This window comes from Dryobates pubescens, chromosome 12 (assembly GCF_014839835.1).
Source record: "Dryobates pubescens isolate bDryPub1 chromosome 12, bDryPub1.pri, whole genome shotgun sequence".
In the NCBI taxonomy this organism is placed as follows: domain Eukaryota; kingdom Metazoa; phylum Chordata; class Aves; order Piciformes; family Picidae; genus Dryobates; species Dryobates pubescens.
Genome location: NC_071623.1, coordinates 33,131,845 through 33,157,847, shown reverse-complemented (window position 1 = coordinate 33,157,847; position 26,003 = coordinate 33,131,845). Strand labels below are relative to the sequence as shown.

The 26,003-nt window shown below is 39.2% G+C and overlaps 1 protein-coding gene across 4 annotated transcripts in view; it reads right to left on the bottom strand.

Moving 5' to 3' along the window:
* The window catches only part of CADM2 (cell adhesion molecule 2), a 632,714-nt gene that overhangs the window by 214,524 nt on the left and 392,187 nt on the right, over positions 1 to 26,003 (bottom strand). For 3 of the 4 annotated variants that reach the window (XM_054165780.1, XM_054165782.1, XM_054165783.1), the window contains exon 2: positions 3,559 to 3,585. The exons of the other annotated variant lie outside the window; for it this stretch is intronic. In XM_054165780.1, coding sequence (XP_054021755.1) covers positions 3,559 to 3,585 — 27 coding nt within the window. The remainder of the gene's footprint in view (positions 1 to 3,558; positions 3,586 to 26,003) is intronic. 4 annotated transcript variants of the gene reach the window in all.

Genomic DNA, 26,003 nt, shown 5'->3' with positions numbered 1-26,003 from the left:
AGTGGCACAGCTGGTGAAGCATCTGAAAAGTAGGTCTTCTGACAAGCAGCTGAGACAGAAGGGGTTGTTTGGAGAGGAGGAGGCTGAGAGAAGACCTGATTGCTCTCTGCAAGGAGGTTGTAGGGTTGTGTGTGTGTGTGTGTGTGTCTCTTCTTCCTAGTGGCAGGTGATGGAACAAAAGGAAAATGGCCTGAAATTGTGCCAGGGCAGGTTTAGATTGGATATTAAGGGGGGGAGGGAAGAGAAATAACTGGAAGAGTGGCCAGGCATTGGACTTAAACCTTAAATTAAGCTGATACCAATTTCATTGACATAATGAGAACAAACAACGTAAATCAAGTGAATAAAGTCCAGAGTAATCTTGGCCTCCTGGACAAGATGCATTTAGACAGTGTAGCAAGTGCTATGATGATATTGGAGACTGAGCTGTGTGCAACAACAAGCACTGTTAAAGCCAAATTTAATCTTATGTTTCTGAAGGAAAATTAACCTCTTCTTTTAATAGCAAAGTTAAAAAAAACATACATCTGCATTTTCAGATGAGATGATGGCAGGAAAAAAAACAAAAGTTCTTTTCCATGGAGCACAAAAATAAGTGCAACTTCTTTAAGACACAGATACAATACAAATCAAGGAAAAGATGCGTCTCAAAAGTCTCATGGATATTCAGTGGGCCACAGAAAATAGTGCAGCTAATGTCAAACATGTGAGGTAAGTGAAAGAGGGCTAAAGGGATTTACAGTACTTAAAAGCATAGTATAAAGTTAGAGAAGAGTTTGAAGGTGTTATCCATCAAGAGGCCAATCCCTTGAACCCACTGATGTACAGCTTCTACAACAGCTTTGGAGAGAAATTTAGCATTGTGTGTAGAAGACTGGGATAAGATAATGAATAACAGACCATACACAGCTAAAATGAGGGTAAAGAGTGCCATGGAAAGAGCTACAAATCTACTACATTTTCATATAGACTGGGCAGAATGAATCCTGCAGTGCTGAGGCAGTTGCATCTTGCCCTCTGCAAAATGTCTCTTTGTGGGATTTGGGATTCTTTCTGGCAATTTTACCATTTCTAATATGCATGTCTCAGAAATCAATAAGACATCCTTCTGGAGGACTTGCATTATCTTTCTGCAGCAGCAGCAGGCCCTTATAATCTTCTTTTTTCTTTTTCTTCTTTTTTCTTTTTCTTCTTTTTTCTTTTTCTTCTTTTTTTTTTTCTTTTTATAGGCAGTTGTCATACTCCTCCACACCATTTCCAAAACCAGAAATGCTATCAGAAATGGCAATTTAAATTTGGAAGGGTTATAAAGTCAAGTGTCTAACTGCATGAGAACAGTGGGGCACCTGACAAGAGTGTTTCAGAGAAGTGCAAATATGGGAGCTGAACTCCCTTAACTAATTACATTCAAATGAAGACACTTGGCTTCTCTCTTTCACCTGCTGACTGAAAATTTACCCATCTCTGATAAGAGCACTGAGCCTGGAAACCTTTGTTCCTTCCAGAAGGAACAATATTGTCACCTACTAACGTGCTCTGGAACCCTCAAATCTCAGGGCAGGCGTCGACTTCACCTTGCTGAGATTGGCAGGAGAAATTCCAGACTTTCATAAAGGAAAGATGAAGGGCCAGGAGCACAGAGACAAGAGTGCTGCATTTCAGTGGGATAAATGCCCAAAGGAAAACTCCTCTGGCAGCAAAGCATTCTCTCAGTTGTGAATTGTTGCTTCCAGTGTCAGACAATGGTTTGCCAATGAAATGTTATACCTTAAAAGGAGAAACAGATCCTTCTTTGCTGCTTAGACAGAGAAATGTGGAAAGAAGGAAGACATCAGATCCTTTATGTATTCCACCACAGGAGATTACATGATGGATCCTATACTTTTGTTGAAGACAAAACTATTGCAGGGCTGAATTCCTTGTGGATGTTAGGCACCTTCGTGACAGGGCTGTTCAGCACCAGAAGAAAAGCTGGTGGCTTCTTGAAAGCACTGTGCAACCGAGGACTCCAAAGACAATGCATAGTGTCAAATTCAGTTTACCACACATAGCTTCAGCTGTTTATTCACTATGCATGTGCACTTCTGATACAAGGGCGAGTTAATTTTCACAGAGGAGTGGGGCCCATGAGTAATTCTGACTCATTGCGTAATTCGAGCGCCTGCAGGGCAGTTTCTGTTTGAATTGCAATGTATGCATACGTGAAATAATCCCTGAATACTGATGAGATTATGCCAATCTGCACTGGAAGTTTGCTTCTGTGTATGTGCTTTGGGTTTTCATGTTGATTATGAACATCTTCAACTCTTAACCACTGTTACATGGCATCACAACCAAGTACATTAAAGTGCAGAAAAGAGTAAAGCAAACTTCACTTCATAGCATACATAGACATATGTTAATTTGACTTTCTCCACTCCCCTCGCTCATGCCATCCAGTGCATGCACAGTTTGAGGGGAAAAGGATATGTACAAAAAGCCATGCAAGAGCTAAAAACACCCCTGAGCTGTATTTCAAGTACTCAATGAATTACTTGAATACATAAATGTTATCAGTCAGCTGTGGGCATTTTTATTACTACTATTGTTGTGCATCTTCAAGCTGGACAATGTATGCAACTGAAACGAACACAAATAGTGACTGTGAGAGTTCCTAACATCCAAACTACATGTTACCAAGCATAAAGAGTTGCCTTAAAATCTGGTGTTTAGTTGTCAAACCACTCAACTTTATCTACCAGAGAAGTTACCCAAATTTAGTAAAATAGGCAATTTTATGCAAAGATGTGTTTTATATGAGACTATTTGCTTGTGCACACACAAATGTATGTGTATATACACATACATTTGGGTACATGTATATGTCCAGGCAAGTAAAAATACAGCTTTCAGGCTGTATTTGCTACATCACTGCTTCAATGGAATTCAGGAAACGGTTTAAGGTCCAAGTGACCTTACATGATTAGTTCTGAAAGGTTTACTTCTTTGTCACACTGATTTGTGACAATCACCTTGCTGCTCCGAAGTCATAAATCTCTGTAGAGATTAGAGTACGCTTCAGAAACAGTGATCATTCTATACTAGTGTGAAAAGCTAGAGAATTCTTAGGAGACACTTATGTTCATTGTTCCCTGTTCAGAAATTTATGACTCTGTCTAGAGATAAAAATATAAATTACATTTACATATTTATGAGCTTTTTTTTTTTTATGTAATACCCTCATTTTGATTAAAATGCCATCGCTGTCCCTGTATTGCTCTCATGCACCTCAGAAATCTAACCCAAATGCACTGGAGTTTATTTGTTATTTATTTCCCCCCCCCTAAAAACTTACTAAATTAAAACAAGTAACAAAGTACAGTATGAGTAGTGATGACTGACCAACAATTAAAATGGTCTGCACACAGGGGCAATTACATAATTGTGGAAACAGACTCTATTGTACCATAAGATTTAAAAATATCTTTATTGGTTTTGAGAAGCAGAAGGAAACTTGTGTGAAAATGTCTAAATTGCAGAACATGCAATGCAAGTTGAAGCGTGCAGGCAGGAACTCACCTCTACCTTTGTTCTTTGTAGCAGCCACTGGAAGCAAGGAAAAGATTGCACAAGAAGAAGAGAACAAAGATAGATTAGACAGAAGTTTGAGCAAGTAGGAATACAGAGAAACTTTATCACTATCGATTCAAAGTTAACGAACACCATTTCTAGGATTATTTGACCTATTTATTTGAAACACTGCAGTACTACAAGATAGATCAGATCTACGATTCTGTCAAAAGACTTATGTTGAGAATTGAGAAAATCTATCACAAATCTATCACAAATCTATCACACTCCAAAAGCATGGCAAGGAGAGAAGGTAAATCACAGACCGTTAATCACAAGTAGGTGAGAAGATATGCACAGCACAATTGGCTCTGCCAAAAGCCCATCTGAACTACCTAAATTCATGTCATCCCATTGCTCCTATTTCTTGACCTGCCATTCTCCTGTGACACTGATGCAAACAAGCACCAGTTAAACTGCAGGGACTCCAGTTATTTATCATCTATGTCACATGATCATTGCTTTTCTTTGAAGCCTTTATCTTCAGACTGCTGCTGCATCCTAATGGAGCATGCAAAGCAAAAGGAGAAGGCAATAATTTACCAGAGAGTGGACACTTTTCAGACTCAAAGGGGCAGACAAGGGACAGACTCTACAGCTTTCCTTGACTCTCCTGAAGAAACAGGTTCATGATATTGGTTCTAAAGGCACAACTGGGTCAGAAAAACAACCCCTGCTCTACCACCACCATCAACATCATTTTTTGTTTCCTGAGGCTCATGAATAATGAGAAGTCAGAGAGAATACTACCCTCAACTCTTTAAACTCTCAAGTGCACTCTGCAAAGGCATTAATTCAAGAGCATCTTCATGAAAAAAGGTACCCTAGAAAGAAAAGAGTAAAATTCCCTCCCGATGGCCCTTCTTACAAGGCAGAACTATGTTAGCAATTCAAAGGCACCTACACTAGTGACCAAAACAGAGTTAGAGAAAAGAGAAAGATCAAATCCCTTTTTGTTTGGTTGCCTTTTCTTCCTGCTTCCTTTTGGGTTTGTTTTTCATGACTGATGTGGTGTGTCACCAACAAGTTTTTACTGCTATGAGTAGAGAGAGTGTGGATGTCAAGCCACCATATATGAAGAAATCATTGGAAAACCCCCAACTTTTAAATCTACAAATGCATCCCAAAAATGCCAATTCTCTGGCTATTTTCTTTCCCTTTTGTGACATTTTTGTATCTCTCCTCTCCTTCCAGATGTACTATTCTGCATTGTCATCATTCTCCTGGCAGTGAAAGCACCATTAAAAAAGCAATCCCCTGACGTCTGATATCAGCATTACTGCACAGAACAGCTCTGCTTTGGGGAGGTGCAGCAAATGCAGATGCTCCCGCAGAACTCTATCCATGAGGCTGCCTAACAAGACATTCACCTGCAAAACAGCCACTAAATCTTAAATGTGTTAAACATCGCTCGTGTAGTAAACAAAGTTAATGGTGCTATTCTAATTTTATAGTATGTGAACAGTTTCTCCTTCATGCAAATATAAGCTGTTAATGAATGCAGGGAGTTCATCAACCTGTTCATTTTGTTATGCTTCCCCTTCTTTTCCAGTCCTGAGAATTACATCCATATGAACACACCAGCACTTTGAGGCAGAATTATCATTTAAACTTAACAAAGGTCTGGAGGAAACACGTCCCCATCTAGTAATTGAAAAGCCCCAGGAGACTTTATGCTCACATGAGACTATGCTCACATGATGAAAGATGCATGTGTGTGTGCATATATAAATACTGGAATGTATATATTTATGTATAATGTGTATGAAAAAAAATCTGTTGTTTAATTATTCAGAATAAATATATATATACATATGTGAATATGTAAATTAGATAATCTATGCATAGGGACACGTATCTACATGTATATTAAGCTATGTCTATAGTTGCACATATATATGTATATCAAAAGAATCCAACCATTCTATGATTAGACAGCTTTATTTTGAAGCATGAGCACTAGATAATTATTACCTATCATATATCAGTAAATAGAGAAAAGATATAAATGAGGTTGTACATTATAATTGGAAGTAGGACAGGTTACTAAGCTTGTTAGACCAATTATAACTCTCTGAAAACCCACTAATAGAGGACTAGATGACAGTAACCTTCTTAAAAATGTCATGTTCATACTTGTAAGTTTCTCCACTGACAGCATGGTCCAATTACAAGTCAATTCGTAAAGTTCAAGCTGCACAACAGCCAAATTAGATGAAAATGGTATTTCAAAACATGAGCCTGCCTACTGAAGGAAACTAGCTGGATCTGTTTCCATCAACAAACTCTCTTTTTTATATCTAGCATATGGGACAGTTCCCTTTATTTCTTATCATTGAGGTCTGTGCTTTTTCCAAGGTGGAAATGTTTTTCTGGCTTTACTCTCCTTGTCACCCTGTGTAAAGGGAAGACAATTTTCAACCTATATCCAACATGTTCAAGATTTTTTCTCCACCTCTTAATATTATTACTACATGGAAAGACATAGGGGGAGACAAACACAGACAAATGTTTCAGATGAGCATCCTGAAGACTGAAATTTAGCAGAGTGAGGCTCTTGCCTCGGTTAGACCACCAAATATGGGATAATTCAGATTTTCATGCCACTGAAGTCAGTGCTAAAAGACCTGTGGGTTTCAAGAAACACCGCTACAGTCAAAGAATCTACACTCATTTTATGTCTTCAGCAAGTCAGGTATTTCTCTGCATTTCACATAAGACATTGTCTTTTTCCCCATCTAGACTTCCTTGTTTGCTGACTAAAGCTCTTCAAGGCAGTGAGTCTCAAAGTAGTGTACTTGTAGGACACTGGTTTGAAACTTCTGTAGTACAACTAAAATGGATTAGGACTGGCCAGCAATAATTGATGGGCATAATGTAACCTGCAAACTGGAATTTACTGCATTTGTCTGGCACTGACCTTGTTTTGGTTAGGCTAACACCCCAGTCAGGAAATGGCAAAATAAGGGAGGCAGTGACTCCTGGTATGTTCCCATGTTCAGGGATTTCTTTAACAATCAGAACGCTTTCCCAAGGGCATTTTTCTTTAGTTACTCTGCCCCTATCTTTCTGAGGAAGATTTTAAAGATCAGAAAAGAAAGACAGACCAAGAGGGAAGACAGACCATACTCTCAAAAGCCATGTGGAAAGGAACCATAGGGCTTCTAGATTTCTAGGTAAGATTAAGGGAGGAAAAAATATCTTTCCAATTAGTTCTATCAAAATTCAACAATGTTTTATTTTCTAAAGGCTCTTCTGGTCACCTCACGTGCAAAACAAAAGAGTTGGCTACCTGGGAAACATCCAGGGCGAAAGGGATCACAGCACAGGAAGACCTCAAGGTCAGAGGTCTCAGGATAGTTCTCTTTGAGGAATCAGGAAAGGGGAGGAAAACTGTGCCCAGTCCTGAATTCTGGCAGTTAATTTTCACAGAACTAAGGCTTTTAGGGCATTTTTACATCAGAAAAGCATTTCTGTTGAGCTATGCAGCTGAAACAATGCCTTTAAAAATCATTGCCTGAATGTAAAAAGATGGATTCAAATATCACAAACCTTAATATACCCTTGCTCTCAAATATCAATAATGTATTGTGCTTTATTTTTCTGTGATACATCTTTCTGACTTCTTGCTTTTTGTATGCCAACAATTGTTAAATTACATTCTTTGACAAATGGTGGCTACATGTTGTTCAATATTTTCTCCACACTCAGCTGTCTCTATGCTGTTCAGTTTTGTAGACATTTTTAGACAGATTTGATATAGCATTTATTTTATTTTTCTCTTATGTGTGATTTATTATTCAATTTGGGCTTTTGTTTTTGGAAAAAAAAAATACATCCCTCCAATTACTTCAATAGCTCAATAAAAATCAGAAAGGGAAAAAGTATTTCCCCCAGATGTTCAGCTTACCTACCCTTCTATGTCAGAAAATGAAGAGAAAAGAAAAAACTAAAGGTTTGATGTCAATGTTTGGTCTCATTTCACCTATTACATGTATTAAGACTACAGGCAGAGGAAAACCCAGGACAATATCCAAATATAATGACTGAACAGTTCAAGAAAAGAAACAAGATAAAAGCCACAGCCACATTGATTTTCTCCTGAATACAATACCCTACAGCTCCAGCAAATCTGGAGGTCCTCTCATCTTCAGTAAGAAATCAACATCAACATTCTGTAGGATGGACACATCTATTAGCCTGTATTTTCACTCCTCTTAAAACCTCTCATGATCATGGAACTCCAAAAGGATCAGAGAAGATGTATATGTTAAAAACAACCCACCACCACACCAAGCTCAAAACAACTTCTCTTCCCAACACCCCCAACAGAAAAAGCAGCTTGATGAGAGGCACTGCATATTTTCCCTCTGGATAAACCGAAGCATTATTGCTGGTCATTTAGGTCACACAAATGCCAACTCTGATTTTCTGGCTGGGAAAGCTTCTCCGTATGACAGAAGGCTTAGCAGAACCATTTTCTCCAGAGAATAATGCAAATAAGAGATCCATCCAAAACAAAGCCATCAGTATGTGCCCTGATACAGCATGTTTCAAAGCCTCCTTTGAAACACCAGCATTTTCCAAAAGCTGCTGATGGAGAAAGAAACCACCACCTGAAATTCTTGGTGAGATTTTTAACCTCCTCCATTCAGGAAGACATTGCTACCTAGCCTTGAAGCTTGACCAGCAGCTGACAGAGAAACACAGAAGCTTGGGAGTTGGTTTAGATTAGGATATATGTTTTTAAAAATCACATACATCCTTCTGGCTAATTTGTTTAATTCTGACTTTAGGACCTCCTATTTGCTTGCCTTTAGTGGTAAGCCATCCCATTGTACAGTGAAAATTCTTTTTCTGTTAAGTTCTGCTCACTATTCTCACAGAGATTTCTATGCTATCATTTGCTGCTATAATCAGAGTGCATATATGCCTAGATACCTGCTCATCTGTTTCTGTAAGCAGTAAAGATCTCTGCAGTCATTCATCTGTAATTATATGGGATTCAAACCTGTGATCCTCTATTATTTGTTCTATATTGGTATCATTCTATCCACAACAGAACTTCCTAAGATGACATCAGGTAATTTCCACCAGAAACAATATATTCAGTTTACTAAACTCATTTACTGATCTTTTGAAAAATAAGAACGTTTTTGGTTCAGAGAATTTAATTTCCCTCGGGGTTTAAGAAAAAATACAATAAGATTGATATGCAAAAAAAAAACCCAACCACAAAACCATGCAATTTTTGCAATGACAATAAAAAAATGATTTTTTTTTCATCACAACTCTAATATTAGATTTTTTTTTACAATATAATGCATATTGTATATATGAAATATACCAGGTATTATGCACCTACACTGTGATTTGTAGCATTTTTCCTCTTAGAATATAACATATATTCTTGAAGATAAAATTGAAAAGGGGAAAAAAAATGCCAATTGGAGAGGTTTATGAAGAGGTCAACCATTGCAACCTCTGGGTTTGAAGCAGTATGAATTATGTTTGGATAGCTCCTAACAGTATTAAAACCTTTGATGACAGTGACTCCAAAAGCTCTCCAGGTAATCTGTTTTAATGTCCTCTCAATAGCAAATAGTTTCCCTGAGATCAAACCTAACCAGCATATGTAGGAGACTAGCCAAATTACTTAGCTCTTCTCATACCTTCTGCAAGCATAAATAACAAAAGACCACATACTTCTTCAAATGGAACCCTTGAAGACTTTGCATTGCTCTTCAATGCCTAAGCAATCACATTCTTACATTCTATTAATGTATGTTTTCCAACTTCCTCTTTATTGTCTTTTTTGGTTTTCCTCTTCCTTTTCCCTTGGATTAAAAAAATAAATGAATAAAATATGTACACTGATCTAAAATCAGGCATGATAGAATAGAATAGAATAGAATAGAATAGAATAGAATAGAATAGAATAGAATAGAATAGAATAGAATAGACCAGGTTGGAAGATACCTTTGAGATCATCGTGTCCAACCCATCATCCAACACCATCTAATCAACTAAACCATGGCACCAAGCACCCCATCCAGTCTCCTCCTAAACACCTCCAGTGATGGCAACTCCACCACCTCCCTGGGCAGCACATTCCAATGGGCAATCCCTCTCTCTATCAAGAATTTCTTGCTAACATCCAGTCTAAACCTCCCCTGGCACAGCTTGAGACTGTGTGATGTTCAGCTGAAGTGACAGAAGTTCAAAATGAAATAACACCTTTGCCTGAGTGCCTTGGCTAGGCACTCCAAAATAGGCCCTGACTCTAACAGAATGGCATTACATAGTATTCAAGATTAAAATGATCCCTTATTCCTCCTCTCCACATTGTTGTACTCATACCTACTGACCATTTTGTTTTCACAGATTTATTTTATCTTTTCTGAGTATATATAGGACTTCACCTTTGTCCTTAGAAGATAATGCAGCTTTAAAGCTACTTCCCCATTTATTAAGCTCATCTTGAATACCAACATACCCTTCCAAATCCATGAATAAATACCAATTGTTAATCTACAAAGTACAAACCTATCTCAAAGCTACATAGTGTACCACATTACTTTTGTATGTCTGGTGCTCTGTTGAAGAATATAACAGCTCTTGACAGCAGCAGCAGATATTCAAATCCAGGATGAACAAGGTCACACAGGACATCAGTTGTGTTTAGTGTGTCAGCCCATAATTAACAAAACAAACAAACAAACCCAAAACCAAACAACCAACCAGGAAAAAAACAACACACAAACAAAACCCCAAAACAAAACAAAAAAAACCAACCCAAACCAAAAACATAAACAGCCTGTTGTTAAACAAAAGAGAGCTAATCCATCTTACCCAATGTCCTTCCTCTACACACACTATAAAATCTGTAGGCCAGCCAGACATAACCTACCTCAGCTAATGCACAGACCCAGGTGACAGAACACTACTATATTCCACAGCATCTAGAGTATTTTTGAGCTGACCATATATGTTGGACAATAGTAATGACAAACAAAAACCCCTGCTGCTGTATTTTTACTGTGCTCTTGGAGAAAATGCAGTATTTGTTATTCAATAAATTCTATTAAAATCTATTTTCCTTTGGAAAAACCAAACCAAACCAAACCAAACCAAACCAAACCAAACCAAACCAAACCAAACCAATGTTGTGAGGGAGCACAGCCTCCAGTGTTTTGATTTTTCCCCCCACCCTATCGCTCTAGAGTTCAATGCCAAGTAAAGACAGAATATTTTCCGCTGCTCAGAATTGTTCCTTTCCAATCAAATAGAATGTAGATTTGTAAAATAGTAATTACTGAAGCCAGACAATGAGAAGCATTTCCTATGCTGGAATGGGAAAGCTAAAATGACTGTAAGAATCTTTTGAACTTCCTAATATGCTCCTAAACGCCTTAAATAGTTTAAAACTGTGACTACATTATCACATGCAACGACTTTTATTATGTGATACTAATCACAAAATATTGAAGAACATGCAGCTCCATTTTCTTTCTGAAATGTAGACTATAAATATAGCTATTTTGTTCTCAATATTCATTGCAACTGGCATGATGGAGATCAGCAGAAGCATCTTATAATCTAAACATCACCAGAGTCAAGGATTCCAGCTGTAGCTGATTCACATTAGCAGCTAGAAACAGACAATGCAGCACATAGTTGCACAGTCAAAATAGGAGATGAGTATAATCATGCCCTAAAGGCTCCTCTTAAAGGCATCCAGATAACATGACTAGCCTGTGCCAAAACAGCAACTTTATGCATGTTATAATACAGCTGGATGTGTAACTTCTACAAGCAATACGAGCTGCAAGCAAGGAATTCCACCATAAGCTGGCTTTCCATAAAACATTGCACACATTTATTTCACTTGCAAATAAATTAATGCAGCTGGTGAACAAGAGTGACTGCAACTCTTGGATTCCATTTTATCAAGCTTACAGAATGTTTTAAGCAATATGTATTAAAATAAATTTGAAGTAACAAAACTAAGACCTTCCCAAGGTGGCAATTGTGGTTATGCTCGGCAGAGACACAAGTATTCAGTTCTCACATCTATTTGACAGATATCTAAGAACTTAACCCAAGTATTTGAAAAGCTTTGATATTCATTCAGCATCTCAGCCAAACTATCAAAATTGTTCATCACCCAAGATGGAAATGCACACATAATCACCCAGCTCCCATCTTTATGACAGCTCTCTAGAAACAGTAGGAAGTAAAAGATTCTACTTGGATACACTTAGGAAACTACTCAGGCACAGACTGGCTGTCATCAAGTAAATGTGCTTGGGCATGAGCAGCTGGAAGCAGCGAGCTTATGTTTCTTCTCATATCTACAGACTAATGAATGCAAAGCATCCCAAGCTAAGCCTTGTCCAATTTTCCCAACCCAAGAGCAACCTGTGGCATTCATCTCCCATGCTAGGTTTTGTTCATGTTTTCTTTCATGTATATGCTATCCTACACGATGAAAACTGGACATTTTCTGAGTCTACTACACTTATACATATATAATCTATATATAATGTAGATATATTACTCACAGTCCAAAGCACTGATAACCCAAACAGCTTTAAGAGTTTTTTGCATTTGAGGATAAACCCTCACACAACCAGCATGAAATAAATTAAAAGAAAATAAAATATATAATCAGGAGCAAACAACTATATAATAATAATTATTTATAAATATATATATAAATAATATATATAATAATTGTTTCCATGCTATCATTATTATGGTCTCTGCCTGTGCTCCTTCCTTCAACACTGCCTCAAGGTTGCCACAGTACTCACCTTAAAAAACCACTAAACTAGCCTGCAAAGCAGATAAACAAAGCAAATTACTATTGGATATTTCCAACTCCTTCCTTGACACCTGTAGCAGTATGCATTTTCTAGATGACATTATTACACAATTACACTAAGCTAAACAAGCAGACAAGCTCCCTCTACAGCAGAATGGTGTTTATATATGATGTTTAGCTTCAATCATCGCTGGAAATAGAGGAAACATTTTGAAATGTCACCCATTTGTAGCAAAAACATTGTACACTGAAGGATTCTGAGCAAAAGAACACAAAAAAGCAGGGTGGCATTGCTGTTGTTGTTTTGGTGTCAGAGCAGAGCCAAGAGATTTGTAGTTCCATGAATGAGAGGCAGAGCAAACTCCAGCTGTGAAAATGTGTTCTGTGAGATTCAGTGAGGTCCCTAGCAGCTAACGGAGTAGCTCACCAAATTATACTGACATGCCCTTGCCTTACCTACCTCTTGGAGCATGCTGAAGCAGACAGTGACAACAAAGAAATCCCCATTCTTATCCTAGGAAACCAGAGAAACCTTTCAGTGCCATTCCTTCGAAGTTCATACATGCACCTCTTTCATATTCAGTATAACCCTGGCAGTTCAGAAGAAGTTTGCACATGCAGTCAGTACCACCATAAACAGAAGCTGGCAACATGACCACTCCTCCTTAAAAACTTCATAAGCCTTCTCCTCAGAGATTTATGAATAATGGTAACTAAATAATTCATGGCACTGCAGATGCCAGTCCAAATAGCCTCTTCCTTTTTAAGGTTTCAGTTTGTAGATGTGTGATCAAAAGCCTTCATCAGTCATGATAGTGGCATTTGTACTCAGTCCAAACAAATTGTATTTGCATCTGAATGTTTTTCATTGAAATGAGAGACAGAACATGCAAGCCAAGTTCCAATTAAAAGGCATTTTATGCTATTTAAATTCAGTCAAATTAAAGGCTGAATGCAACCTAAAAGGTCTATTCTCACAACAGTAATTTGACACATCACAAATAAGACACATTTTGTGTGTGTGTTAGAGTATATCAGCACTTGTCTGAAAATTTGATGCGGCCTCTTAACAGTGCTGCATTTGAGGAATAATAAAGTCCTACACAGACAGTAATCAAGTAAAGAGGAACTTAACACATTGTCACTTACTCATACACAGTTACATGAAATCAAGCAGGTAAAAGTAATTGCTTTGTGAAGGCTACATTGACCTGGAAGAACTTGCTACTACCTTTTTAAGCAAAGAGATGTCTCTCACAATAAAGCCTCACCCCATTTGATTAATTCTGCTTATTAGGAAGGTGAAGATCATTCGTTGCCACATGCATTGCTCAGTTTTACTACTGCATTTAAAAGCACCACAAGCAAACCTCAAACAATAACAAAGGGAAGAAACCCATCCATAAAGATCTCAATTATTAAACCTGGAAGAGGTCGCAGGAGTTTCACCTCGGCATGAGAAAGAGCAGCAGGCTCAAATGAAAACCTCTCCTTCGTGACAAGGGGAAATAAATACAGCTCACACAAATGGAGGCCAACAGCAATTGTTTAAAAGCCTGTAACATCTTTTTCTTATGATTCTCAGGGAGGATAAACCAAGAGAATTCTTTACATTTTCTTGAGGACTGACTACAAATTCCTGATTTTTTTTCCTTTAATTTTTTAAGGATATTTTGGCGATGAGATGAGCTGGGTTGCTTAGCCTGGAGAAGAGGAGACTGAGGGGTGACCTTATTACTCTCTACAACTACCTGAAGGGAGGTTGTAGACAGATGGATGTTGGTCTCTTCTCCCAGGCGGCCAGTACCAGAACAAGAGGACACAGTCTCAGGCTGCGCCAGGGGAGGTTCAGGCTGGATGTTAGGAAAAAGTTCTATACAGAAAGAGTGATTGCCCATTGGAATGGGCTGCCTGGGGAGGTGGTGGAGTCACCATCACTGGAGGTTTTCAGGAGAAGGCTTGATGGGGTGCTTGGTGCTGTGGGTTAGATGTTTGGGTGGTGTTGGATTGGTTGATGGGTTGGACGCGATGATCTTGAAGGTCTCTTCCAACCTGGTTTATTCTATGTATTCTATGTATTCTATGATCTATCGTGTAGGAGCCTGGACTGAAGCATGCCGTGGGGCAGGGTTTTGTATTTGAAGTCCATCTGGGTTGTTTTTTTGGGGTTGTTTCTAGTTTTGTGCTTTGGGGTTTGTTTTGGTTTTTTTTTTGCTTATTTGTTTGGTGGTTGTTTTCTTTTTTTTTTTTTTTTTTTTAGGTTTTGTTAGTTTTTGTTGGTTTGTTTTTGTTTTGGAGGGTTGGGGATTTTGGTTTGTTTTTGTTTTGGAGGGTTGGGGATTTTGGTTTGTTTTTGTTTTGGAGGGTTGGGGATTTGGGGTTTGTGTATGTTTTGTTGTTACTTTTTTAATTTTTTTAATTAAAAAAAAATAAAAGCATTTTACTTGGAAAGAGGCTCAGGGGAGACCTTATTGCCATCTACAAGTACCTGAATGGAGGTTGTGGGCAGGTGGGGGTTGATCTCTTCTCTCAGGCAACCAGCACCAGAACAAGAGGACACAGTCTCAAGCTGTGCCAGGGGAGGTTTAAGCTGGATGTTAGGAAGAAATTCTTCCCAGAAAGAGAGATTGGCTATTAGAATGTGCTGCCCAGGGAGGTGGTGGAGTCCCCATCACTGGAGGTGTTTAGGAAGAGACTGGATGAGGCACTTGGTGCCATGGTTTAGCTGATTAGATGGTGTTGGGTGATAGGTTGGACTCATCTCAAAGGTCTTTTCCAACCTGGTTAATTCTAATTAATTCTAATTCTAATTCCATGAGTTAGTTATCCAGAATATATTATGTTGAGGTATTAAAGTCCTTAAATTTAATGTAGCAATTAGTATATGCACCACACAAGACACACTGTGACTACCCCAATGCTGTTCACATTGATTCACTCGTACACAATGAAGACAGGTATTCATATACACAAACAAAAGTCTACCAAAAAAGTGGAGGAATGTACTCTAGAAAGCAAGGTTGCTCCACTGCATGAAGGCACAGACTTCTCAGGAAAATAATAGGGGATGGCTTGTGGCAGACAGGCACAACACAGCACCAAGACTGTGAATGCTAATGAGTAAAGCCAAGGAATATCACTGGAGCATCATATATTGGAAGATGACACTGATGAGGGCAGATGTAGAAAAATTATTATCAACTTCAGACCCCTAGAGCAGCACGAATGAAATCACATCCTTGTGTTCTGGGAAATAAAAGAGGCAACTTGGATAGAAATAAAGACAGCCCTTAATTATCTAAAAGTAAATTGGGAGCAGCCCATGATAATTCAGAAGTGGCATTATTATAGTACACAATGCAGAGCTAATTCAGAAATCAGTTCATTCCAAAACATCAACAGCTGGGTTTAATGATAGACACAATGAATCAGAAATGAAGAAAAGCTTGAGACAGAAGATTATTGAGCAACTCAAATCATATTATTAGATTTACAACTAAATGATGGCAAAGAACCTGCATATTAGAAATATTTAAATAAAGAAAAACAATCATTTGGATTGAAGAGCAGCAAGAATGATAAAAATAGAATAAAAAATGCCTTCCACATCATTGTTTTGCCTGTTTGAGTTTTGGAGATGTTTGGTTTGGCCTTTACCATAGTAAAAGATAACTTTCTTATTCCTTCATTGCTTTAAAAATAAAATAAACACTGTATTGACACAACACCAAGATACCACTGGAATGAAAACATGATTTAGTGGTAAAAAAAAGTAATTACATACTGTTACACCCTGATCAATTTTTTTTTCATATTAAGATCTTCTGCACATTTTCCCTTTGTTTTTATAACTCCCATGCTATATGATGCTTAAATTCCATTACATTTGGTACAGCATGGGACCAGCACAACAAACCTACCAGATGACTAAAGCCTGGGGAAGCAAAACTGGTGGCTGACTGAAGATTTGGTTAGAATGATTGTGCACTGTATTAACAGAACTATGAAGGTGACATTTGTGGAAGGCATGACCAAATTTTCCATACCAGGAAATTTTCTGTGCCAGGTGAGGAGAAAGTTCTTCACTGAGCGAGTCGTTCGTCATTGGAATGTGCTGCCCAGGGAGGTGGCGGAGTCGCCATCCCTGGAGGTGTTCAAGAGGGGATTGGACGTGGCACTTGGTGCCATGGTCTAGTCATGAGGTCTGTGGTGACAGGTTGGACTTGATGATCTTTGAGGTCACTTCCAACCTTAGTGATACTGTGATATTGTGATACCAAAATAAATATGCAATGCAAACACTGTAGTGCCGTATCTTATTCTACACACAACAAAAATGAACACTTTACATTCAGGGAGGACATTGGTTGGTTGGTTGGTTGGTTGGTTGGTTGGTTGGTTGGTTGGTTGGTTTGTGTTTTTTTCAAGGGAGGAGAACAAGGCTGTGTTGTCTCATATATTTTCATATATTCAGTACTTATTTCCATTAAAAATGAAGGCAGCTCTAGGATGAAAGGAATACTATTGAAAAGATGGTGATTCGTGGTACAGTTTCTGAAACTTCCAGACCATCACTTTGTTTTATTCCATCGTTTTTCTCTGTCCTGCTTTCACTTACAATGGAAGTATGCATGCAGAAAGAGACTACCCTGGCATTTCCTTTGGTTAATGTCATTTTGGTAAGTTACAATTCATAACACATACAAGAAGAAAAACTGAACAGCTTCAACAGACAGCAGCTTGTCTACTAAGCAACACCAGTCACCAAGTACTGCATGTTAAATGTTATTTAAAACTATAGTCTCAAACTGGATTCTTTATAAAGAAACAAGAAAAAGAATGAAGACAGAAAAAAAAAGCCACTCAAGTTCAGTGCTGGTATCAGATCTGTGTGAAGCTACCAACCAGAAAGTAACCCAAGCAGAAACATTTGGGCTCTGAACTAATGTATGGAAACCCAGGAGTGCTAAAAGTGTTGTTGATTCATTATTTTTGTGTTCTGCATTTCAGTATGTGGGAGCTGGGAGTGGAAGCACCATTTGCACAGAGGCAATACTGCATAGCCTTCAATATTTCATTATATCACAAACAGTTTTGAAGATGTTTTCACTAGGAGCTCTTCCTCCACCTAGGTTCAGCTACGTAATATATAACCAAGTATGTCTCACTAGCAGTCCAACAGAACGTTTCTTGTGAGGCAATGACTGAATCCCCCTGCAATGATACATATGGTGATATACATATATTTATTGAAAGTTAACATATTTATTCAACAGAGTTGCTCCTTCTATGATTCACTTTGTTTCTTTTAATGTCAGAAGTGGTTTTATTCCTTTTATTTTGTCTTCCAGGTAAAAGTCCTGTCATTGCCTTTCAATCAGAACTGTAACATAACACTCTAAAGAGAGGGAGAGGAAAGAAAAGGTCTTGACTTGTGCAGCAGGAACAGTATTTAGTTTGTTTATTTAGTTTATTTAAAGAAACAATTCAGAATGGCTGAAGGATGGAAAAAATAAATCTAACACCCACTGCATATGACAGGGACATTTCTATTGACTTTTATAGGCTATGAATCAAACAATAATTATACCATTAGATTACAGGAAAAAATACAAACAATGATTTAGGAAAAATAAATGGGGGAGAAAAAAAGGAAATAGGTCTAGAATGATCTGCATAATCTGATACCAACCTGAGCTACATCAAATTGCATTTTTTCAGCATCCTTTAATACAGCAATTTGCAGTAGTTACATGTTTATATATACTGTATGAATAATCAGATGGATTATTGTTGCACAACATAAATCATTGATAAAATTAATTAACCATGAAATTTTATCAGAGAGAATATTCATAGGAAGCAAAACCAATTTCTTCAAAGACTTGCTGCCCAGAAAAAGTGATGACTCATACAATAAAATCCAGGATTCAATAGGCCACCAATTCTGTCATTGCAAACAGCTACATCATGAAACTAATCCAAGAAGGGAAAAAGTAATATAAGGTACCTCATGAAGCACAGCAAGCAGCCATGAGACAGTCTGGCTCTTGCCAGGTGTTGTACATGGTTGATCTGTTGCTCACAGCAGTATGTTGAGAATCAGTTCAACCAAAATGGGGCTTCCAGGCAGGTGATCACTGCCTGGTATTGCCACAGGTTTATTCCCCCAAATGCCACAAGCCATTTCACACTTTCACCCTAGAATTCAGTGACAATGTAGTGAGAAGTAGCATGTAGCTTTATCAGTGAATTGTGCTTCTAAAAGCTGCAGAGTTTACTCAAGTACAGAAAACTGTTTGTAGTTTCAGATTTTTGAGAGGAGTAAGCCATCTGCCATAGAGAATACAAGGTCTTCTCTACATACTTAATTATATGTAAGACAGGGGTAGGTCCCTTTCAATCTTAAAGAGTGCACAGTCATCAAAAGCCCATGAAAAACTATTAACAGCAATCCCAGGTCGTTTGAAAACGTGAAGTTCAGAACACTGGGGGAGACATGAAGGATGTAAATCTACAATAGTAACAATGAGAATGAAATACCACTAGATTATAACCTTGACATGATACACTGTTGTAACACTAATCCTTCTTAAACTAGAGCTGCACAAATTGTAGAAAGATGTACAGATTTATTTAGACCCTAGTCACATAAATCCAGAGTAAATGTTCCTGTCCTCTGTCCATCTCTCAAACATTCCTCCCCCAGCAGGGCCCCCTCCACTGCCCCTTTCTATGCCAAGATCTGTACATTTTCAGCTATGTGGAGTCAGATGAAGGAACTGATGCAGCTGAAACGGATGCTTTGCATGGCTGTGTTTTGTATTCAGTTGTGTAGTAGAATTAGTTCTCTTTGTGGATCTACTTACAACCTGCTCTTCTTCACGGTGTGTAGCTAGAACTGTTTCATACATCGCTCTCATAAAAAGACATACTGCCTTCTCATCACATCTTTCATCTGAAAATATGGTAAAGCATGCATTCCAGTTAACATCAGGAAGACCTTATTCCTGTCAGATGTAATCTACAGTGTCTCTCATGAAACAGAAATCCATGCTAACACACACAAAAGTATCATATGACTTGAAACTTTCATCACCTGCAAACATGAGATATTTAAGACAATGAATTTGCTAAATTGGACTGAAGTTAGCTTTAAAATTGTACCTTTAGAAGAGCAGACCTTAGCCAGATCATAAATACACTATTAGTAACAGAGCTTATTAAGATAGATCATAAGATTTATAGTATTTCTAGGCTTATTACAAACTAAATTTGGGACTGCAGTTGTGAAAAAAGAAGGTGAGGGGCTGGGGTGCATGGGCATATGGGAGAAGGAAGTCTACTTCAAATATGTGCAAGCAGCCAATTAATTTATCAGCTGGGAAAAAGTATAATAAAATAATGAAAGGCATAGTGCAAACTATCCCATTTCTTTTTGAACTTTATTCCCTGAGTGTGAAACATCTGACTCCATGAAATGATACTAAACTTTCAGCTCTAAAGAGAAGCTGTATTTTCAAGGCAGTGTTTAATTAATTTCTGGGGTTAACTGCTGTGAAAGTTCATGGAGACAAATATTAAAGCTGGTTTTAAAAGGGCTGGATAATCTTCTGATGATAAACAACACTAGCAGCTTTGTAAGCAAAGACAACGATGTAAGAGTAATTAAATCTCATGCTTCAGGACAGAAATGGACCCCCTCTGCCCCAGGTACAGCATGAACTATTAATAATAACATTTTCTTTATCCCATAAATGTAAACTCCTAAGTGCACTGTGTTATCTGGCACAGCTCTTAACCTCGTTGACACTGCCAAGGACACTGTATGAGACTAGAGAAATCCCTGGGTTTACTCAGTCTGTCGGTGTGAAAATAAATGGAATCACAAAGCAAATGGAGTCATAGAAGTATAGAATGCATCAGCTTGGAAAGGACCCTCAAAAGTCATCTTGGCCAACCTCACTGCAGTGAGCAGAGACATCTTTAACTAGATCAGGCTGCTCAAGGCTTCATCAAGTTTGACTTTGAATGTTTCCATGAATGGGACCTCTACCAGCTCTCTGGACAACCTGTTCTAGTACTTCACTGTTCTCATTATAAAGAACTTCCTCCTAATGTCTAATCTAAATCTACCCTTCTGTAGTTTAAAACCATTGCCCCTTGTCCTGTTGCTACATGCCTTGTAAACAGTCCCTCCCCAGCTTTCCAGTAGGTCCCTTTCAGATATTGAAATGCCACTATAAGGTCTCCTTGGAGCCTTCTCTTCTTCAGGCTGAGCAACCCCATTATGAACATTATGGGGAAAAGCTGCTGGAAAATATGGAAAATGTACATGGTAAATTTAGCAAATAATTGATGAGAAGAACTGCAATTAAGACAATGGAGTTGTGCACAGTGTAATAGGTATGCATTATTTCCTGGTGTAATACTTCTATGCCTTTGTCTGTGCACAAGCATTTCAATAAAATAAAACTGTAGAAAACATCAAAAGCCATAGATCCAGCAAAATCAACAAAAAAGGAGGAAAAGTGGAAGAAAGCACACATACATGGCATGGCATAAAAAACACCCTGCATGAAGTTTGACAGGCTTGCATTATCCAGTGTGGTGGCTTTAGGCTGTGCCTTGAACATTAGCTACAGATTTTGAGCAGCAAAGGAGAAAAATATAAATAAATCACTTCTCTTCTCTCCTCTTCCTCTCCTCTTCCTCTCCTCTTCCTCTCCTCTTCCTCTCCTCTTCCTCTCCTCTTCCTCTCCTCTTCCTCTCCTCTTCCTCTCCTCTTCCTCTCCTCTTCCTCTCCTCTCCTCTCCTCTCTCCTCTCTTCTCTCAGCTGTTTTGCTTCACTTGGGAGAGATAACCTGCTTGTTGGCTGGCCTTGGCTAAGTCTAACCCACTGCTGCTCTCTCCACTCCTCTTTGTCTCATGGAAGACGAGGGTTAGGAGCAGTGGAATGGCTTCCCTGGTCTCTGATCTGGGGACATTTTGTGTTGTTTGCTAATTGTAAATACCTGTATCATATTGCACATGCTGTACAGTTTGTACACATCCATTGCCTTCCATCATAGAGTGGAGATTCTGCTTGTAAATACAGCTTCATTTGCTTCTGAGTTGGTCTGGCAAAGTTAATGCTGGGGGGAAACTTCAACCCACCACATCCAGCTATTTAGCAGAAACCATTCAGGCCTAGACAGCACATTTCAGAATACTTCACAGTAAGTCCATTACAAAAACAAAAGCTAAGCTTGTTAGTGTGCCATTAGTTATAAACAACTGAAGGAGACCTTCACAAAGTTTATCAAGGAAATTACTAAGGCCTTCCAATATGCTATCCCCAAACCAGCAAACACCACTACTAAAGCAAATGGTGGGTAAAATACCATTAAGCCAATAAAGCAGGTAAAGCACAGGGACATGTCACATTTCTCAATTAACAGTTTTAAGAGTTTGCAGTACAGTAGCTCAGAGGACTGCAAAGAACTACAACCAAGATCAGCTGCCCTGCACCTGAAATCCAGATGGCCACTTGCTCAATTCTTTCCATGTCACCACTGGTAAGGAATTAAAAATGAAAATCCCTGACCACTGAGGTGTCACTGGAATGCCTCACTAAGCCTGCTGAGGATGAACACACTGCTTCTGGTACTTCTTCCTTCTCAATTGCTGCAGAGAGAGCAGGAGAGACAGTCGCACTGCCCACTGCCCCTGCTCATTTTCAGAGCCAGGGCACATGCTGCTGCTGCTGGGACTGGCAGACAGGAAACATCACTCCCGTTTTGCAAAAGGGTAGAAAGGGGGACCCTGGGAACTGCCCACCTGTCAGCCTCACCTCCTGCCTGGGAAGACTGTGGAACAGGTCCTCCTAGACACCATGCTGAGGCACGTGAGGGATAGGAGGGTGATTCACATGGCCAGCATGGCTTTACTAGGGGCAGGCCCTGCCTGACTAACCGTGTGGCTTTCTATGACAAAGTGACAATGTCAGTAGATAAGGGACAACCTATGGATGTGATCTATCTGCAAGGCCTGGGACATGGTCCCCCCCAACATCCTGCTCACCAAGTTGGAGAGCTATGGATTTGATGGGTGGACTGTTCAGTGGATAAGGAATTGGCTGGACAGTGGTGCTCAATGTCTTGAAGTTCAGATGGAGAGCAGTGACAAGTGCTGTCCCTCAGGGGTCTGTATGGGCTCTGAACTGTTTAATGTTTTTATCAGTGACATACACAGTGGGGTGGAGTGCACCATCTGTAAGTTTGCAGAAAACACCAAGCTGAGTGGTGCTGTTGATACACCAGAGGGACAGGATGTCATCCAGAGGGACCTGGACAGGCTGGAGAGCTGGGTGCAGGCAAACCTCATGAAGTTTAATAAGGACAAGTGTAGAGTCCTGCACATGGGGAGGAATAACAATAGGCATCAGTACAGATTACCAGGACATGTTGGAAAGCAGCTCCATGGAGAAAGACCTTGAAATCCTGGTGGACAGCAAGTTCTCCATGGAACAACAATGTGCCCTTGTGGCCAAGAGAGCCAATGGTATTCTTGGGTGTATCAACAAGTGTGTCCAGCAGGTCTAGGGAAGTTCTACCTCTCTACTCTGCCCTGGTGAGACCACACCTGGAATACTGCATCCAGTTTTGGGTTCCCCAGGTGAAGAAAGACAGAGAACTGCTGGAGAGAATCCAATGAAAAGACACGAGGATGATTAGGGCACTTGAGCATCTCCCCTATGAAGAGAGACTGAGAGGCCTGGGGCTGTTCAGTCTTGAGAAGACTGAGAGGGGATCTCATCAATGTGTATGAATATCTGAGGGATGGGTATCAAGTGGAGGTGGCCAAGCTTTTTTCGATGGCACACAGTAATAAGAAAAGGAACAATGGGTTCAAGCTTGAACATGAGGAGAAACTTCTTTACAGTGAGGGTGATGGAGCACTGCAACAGGCTGCACAGGGAGGCTATGGAGTCTCCTTCTCTAGAGACTTTCAAAACCCACATGGATGCATTCCTGCACAGACTACCCTAAGTGATCCTGCTTTGGCAGGGGGTTGGACCAAATGATCTCTTGAGGTCCCTTCCAACCTCTAATATGCTGTGATACTTTGATATATTCAGAGTTCACAGAATAAAAATAGATTCAGCAGTTTCTTCCTGTGACAACTAGTTAAAATAGATTAATAGTCATCCTGTTTATCTGGGTTTAAGAGAGATGCAGAATTACTAACAGGGGCATGATTGTAGAAGACAGTTTTCAGCAGATACCTGGATTTAGAGCTCTGTTCACTCCATTTGCCTGACTGCAATTCATAATCTCAGTGTATTCTGTTATACCAGATGACTATTCAATTTCATTTCAGGAATTCTAACTGATTTATTTATTTGGTTGGTTGGTTGGGTTTTTTAATGCAGTAGAAAAATATGCAGCTATGCTAACAAGCCAGTTTGCATTTTGGTAATGAAAGAGCTTTCTAGAAAGAAAACTTAGCTAGCAAAGCTCTAGAGCAGAGGCCTGAAACAGTTATAAACCATGATGTAGTAAATAACAAAGTAAACACCAAAGAAGTTTACCTGCTTCCACTGCTTTGGTGGTGAAAAATATCATACTTTCACCACAGAAAGTACTCCACACTGTCTCAGATACGCTGGAGATCAGCCTTCTCAGCAGACCAAAGCTAAGAGCAAAAGTCCAGAGCACAGCACCATTCCACACTGCCTTTCATTAGCCATTTTATAGGGTGTTGCTATGCTCACCACGAAATGCTTCCATTGTATATTATGCAGGCTATTATTTATCTCAGTGTTGCTGTCAATATAGTTACTTAACTTCATCAATGTACCTGATTTCCAGTGCAACTTACAAGGTGTGTGGTATCAAACATGTCATGGATTTGTTCTGTTTTGCTCTAGTTCTGTCTGAAAACACATCCTTTCACCATGGCATGGATGAATGTTCTCTCTCTAACAAATGACATTCTCCTGCTTGACCTTCAGGGCTGCAAACCGTATACTGTATCACGCCACACGTTACATTACAGGTGCTAACACTGCCTTTGTCTTTCCACCTGATTGCAACTAAAAATAATAATAATAATAATAAAAAAAAAGAGCAAGTGCACAAGATCAATATTTTGCACTTGAAGTTATTAAATTTCTACTAAAGATCCTATTAATCAAACCCATCCATACACACAGTTTCCCCAGTTTTAATCTCTGAAGAGATGTGCAGCAGTGTATGAGTAACTCAGAAAATCAAAGACAAATATCCCTGCAAACGGTTATGGGTGGCAGTTTAACACTGCTATTGACTAAGCACCTCGAGTGTATTGGAACTTGACAGGAAAGACTCCTGAGCCTAGAAATAAATGGAAGGTGAATCTGCTTAGAGTTCACAGCCTGAAGAACTGCACTGTTGAGAGTAAGGATCATCTGTTACTTGTACCACAGGGAGGAAGCTCTGCCCTCTGTGTGACAAAGCAGCTGGCAGACCAACACCAAGCACACTCTGATGTACCTTCATGGTTCTGCTTCGTGCTTTTCCTGCTTCTTACACATCTCCATGTAGTGCAGCTCTGGCTGTTGGAATTTGGATGGTCACTTCCATGAGCAGATCAGTGGATGGTACATGTTACTATGGTTACAGACCTTACTGCATCAAGCATTGTACATACACTGGAGCACACATTCCTTGTCCTGAGAACTGTAAGCTTCTGGGCAAGGGAACCAAGGCAGCAACAGAGTCATGTGTTATATGGTTTCACAAGAGCGGAGCTGAATGCATGCCTAGGATAATGAAGAATGCATTTCTGGGAGCAGGAGGAGTGCATAACAGCAAAGAAATGCTAGAAATCAAAGCATGAGAAGAATAAAGGTAGAGGGAAGAACAAAAGGATGGATAAAACAAGTGGGATAAATTAGAATGAGGCTACTCTGGAAAAGGATTAGAAGGAAAAACAGACTCAATAGTATTGAGAGTTAACAGTGACAAAAGAAATGAGAGAAAAAATCCTCCCTGGAATCATTGACTCAGGTTAGAGTGAACAATATCTGGAAGTCCCTTCATACTGAAATAGCTTTCCCCCTACCTATGATTATGAAAAATGTAAGACTGACTGAGGAAAGACTTAAAGCCTCCTCTGTATTCTTCTTGGGAGGACAAAGGTGGGGAGGGAAAACAGAGATCACAATAATATGAAGTGAATCTCCACACAGTTCTCACTTAGCTTCCTGACCATGTCTTCAACTCTTACCAGAGCAAGTGAGGGCAATGTCAAAGCATGGAAACATCAATCATCTGTTCAAACATGACCTCTCTGTGTGTTACTGTTGTGGTTTGGACATATCACAGAAATTAACTTACAGAGCAAGGGTCAAGATATCCCTGAAACTTCTGAGCAATTGTGTGAAACTAATGGGTGCAAGCATTAAGTGAAGCTTTTGTTCCACATCTTCAAAACCAGTTTTCACCTGACCAGTGTACTGCTGTCCAGAAACAACCAGAGCTATCTTGCATTTGGTTAGTGAGGCTGCTACTGCAACATTAGCAAAAGGAACAGGCAGCACTTC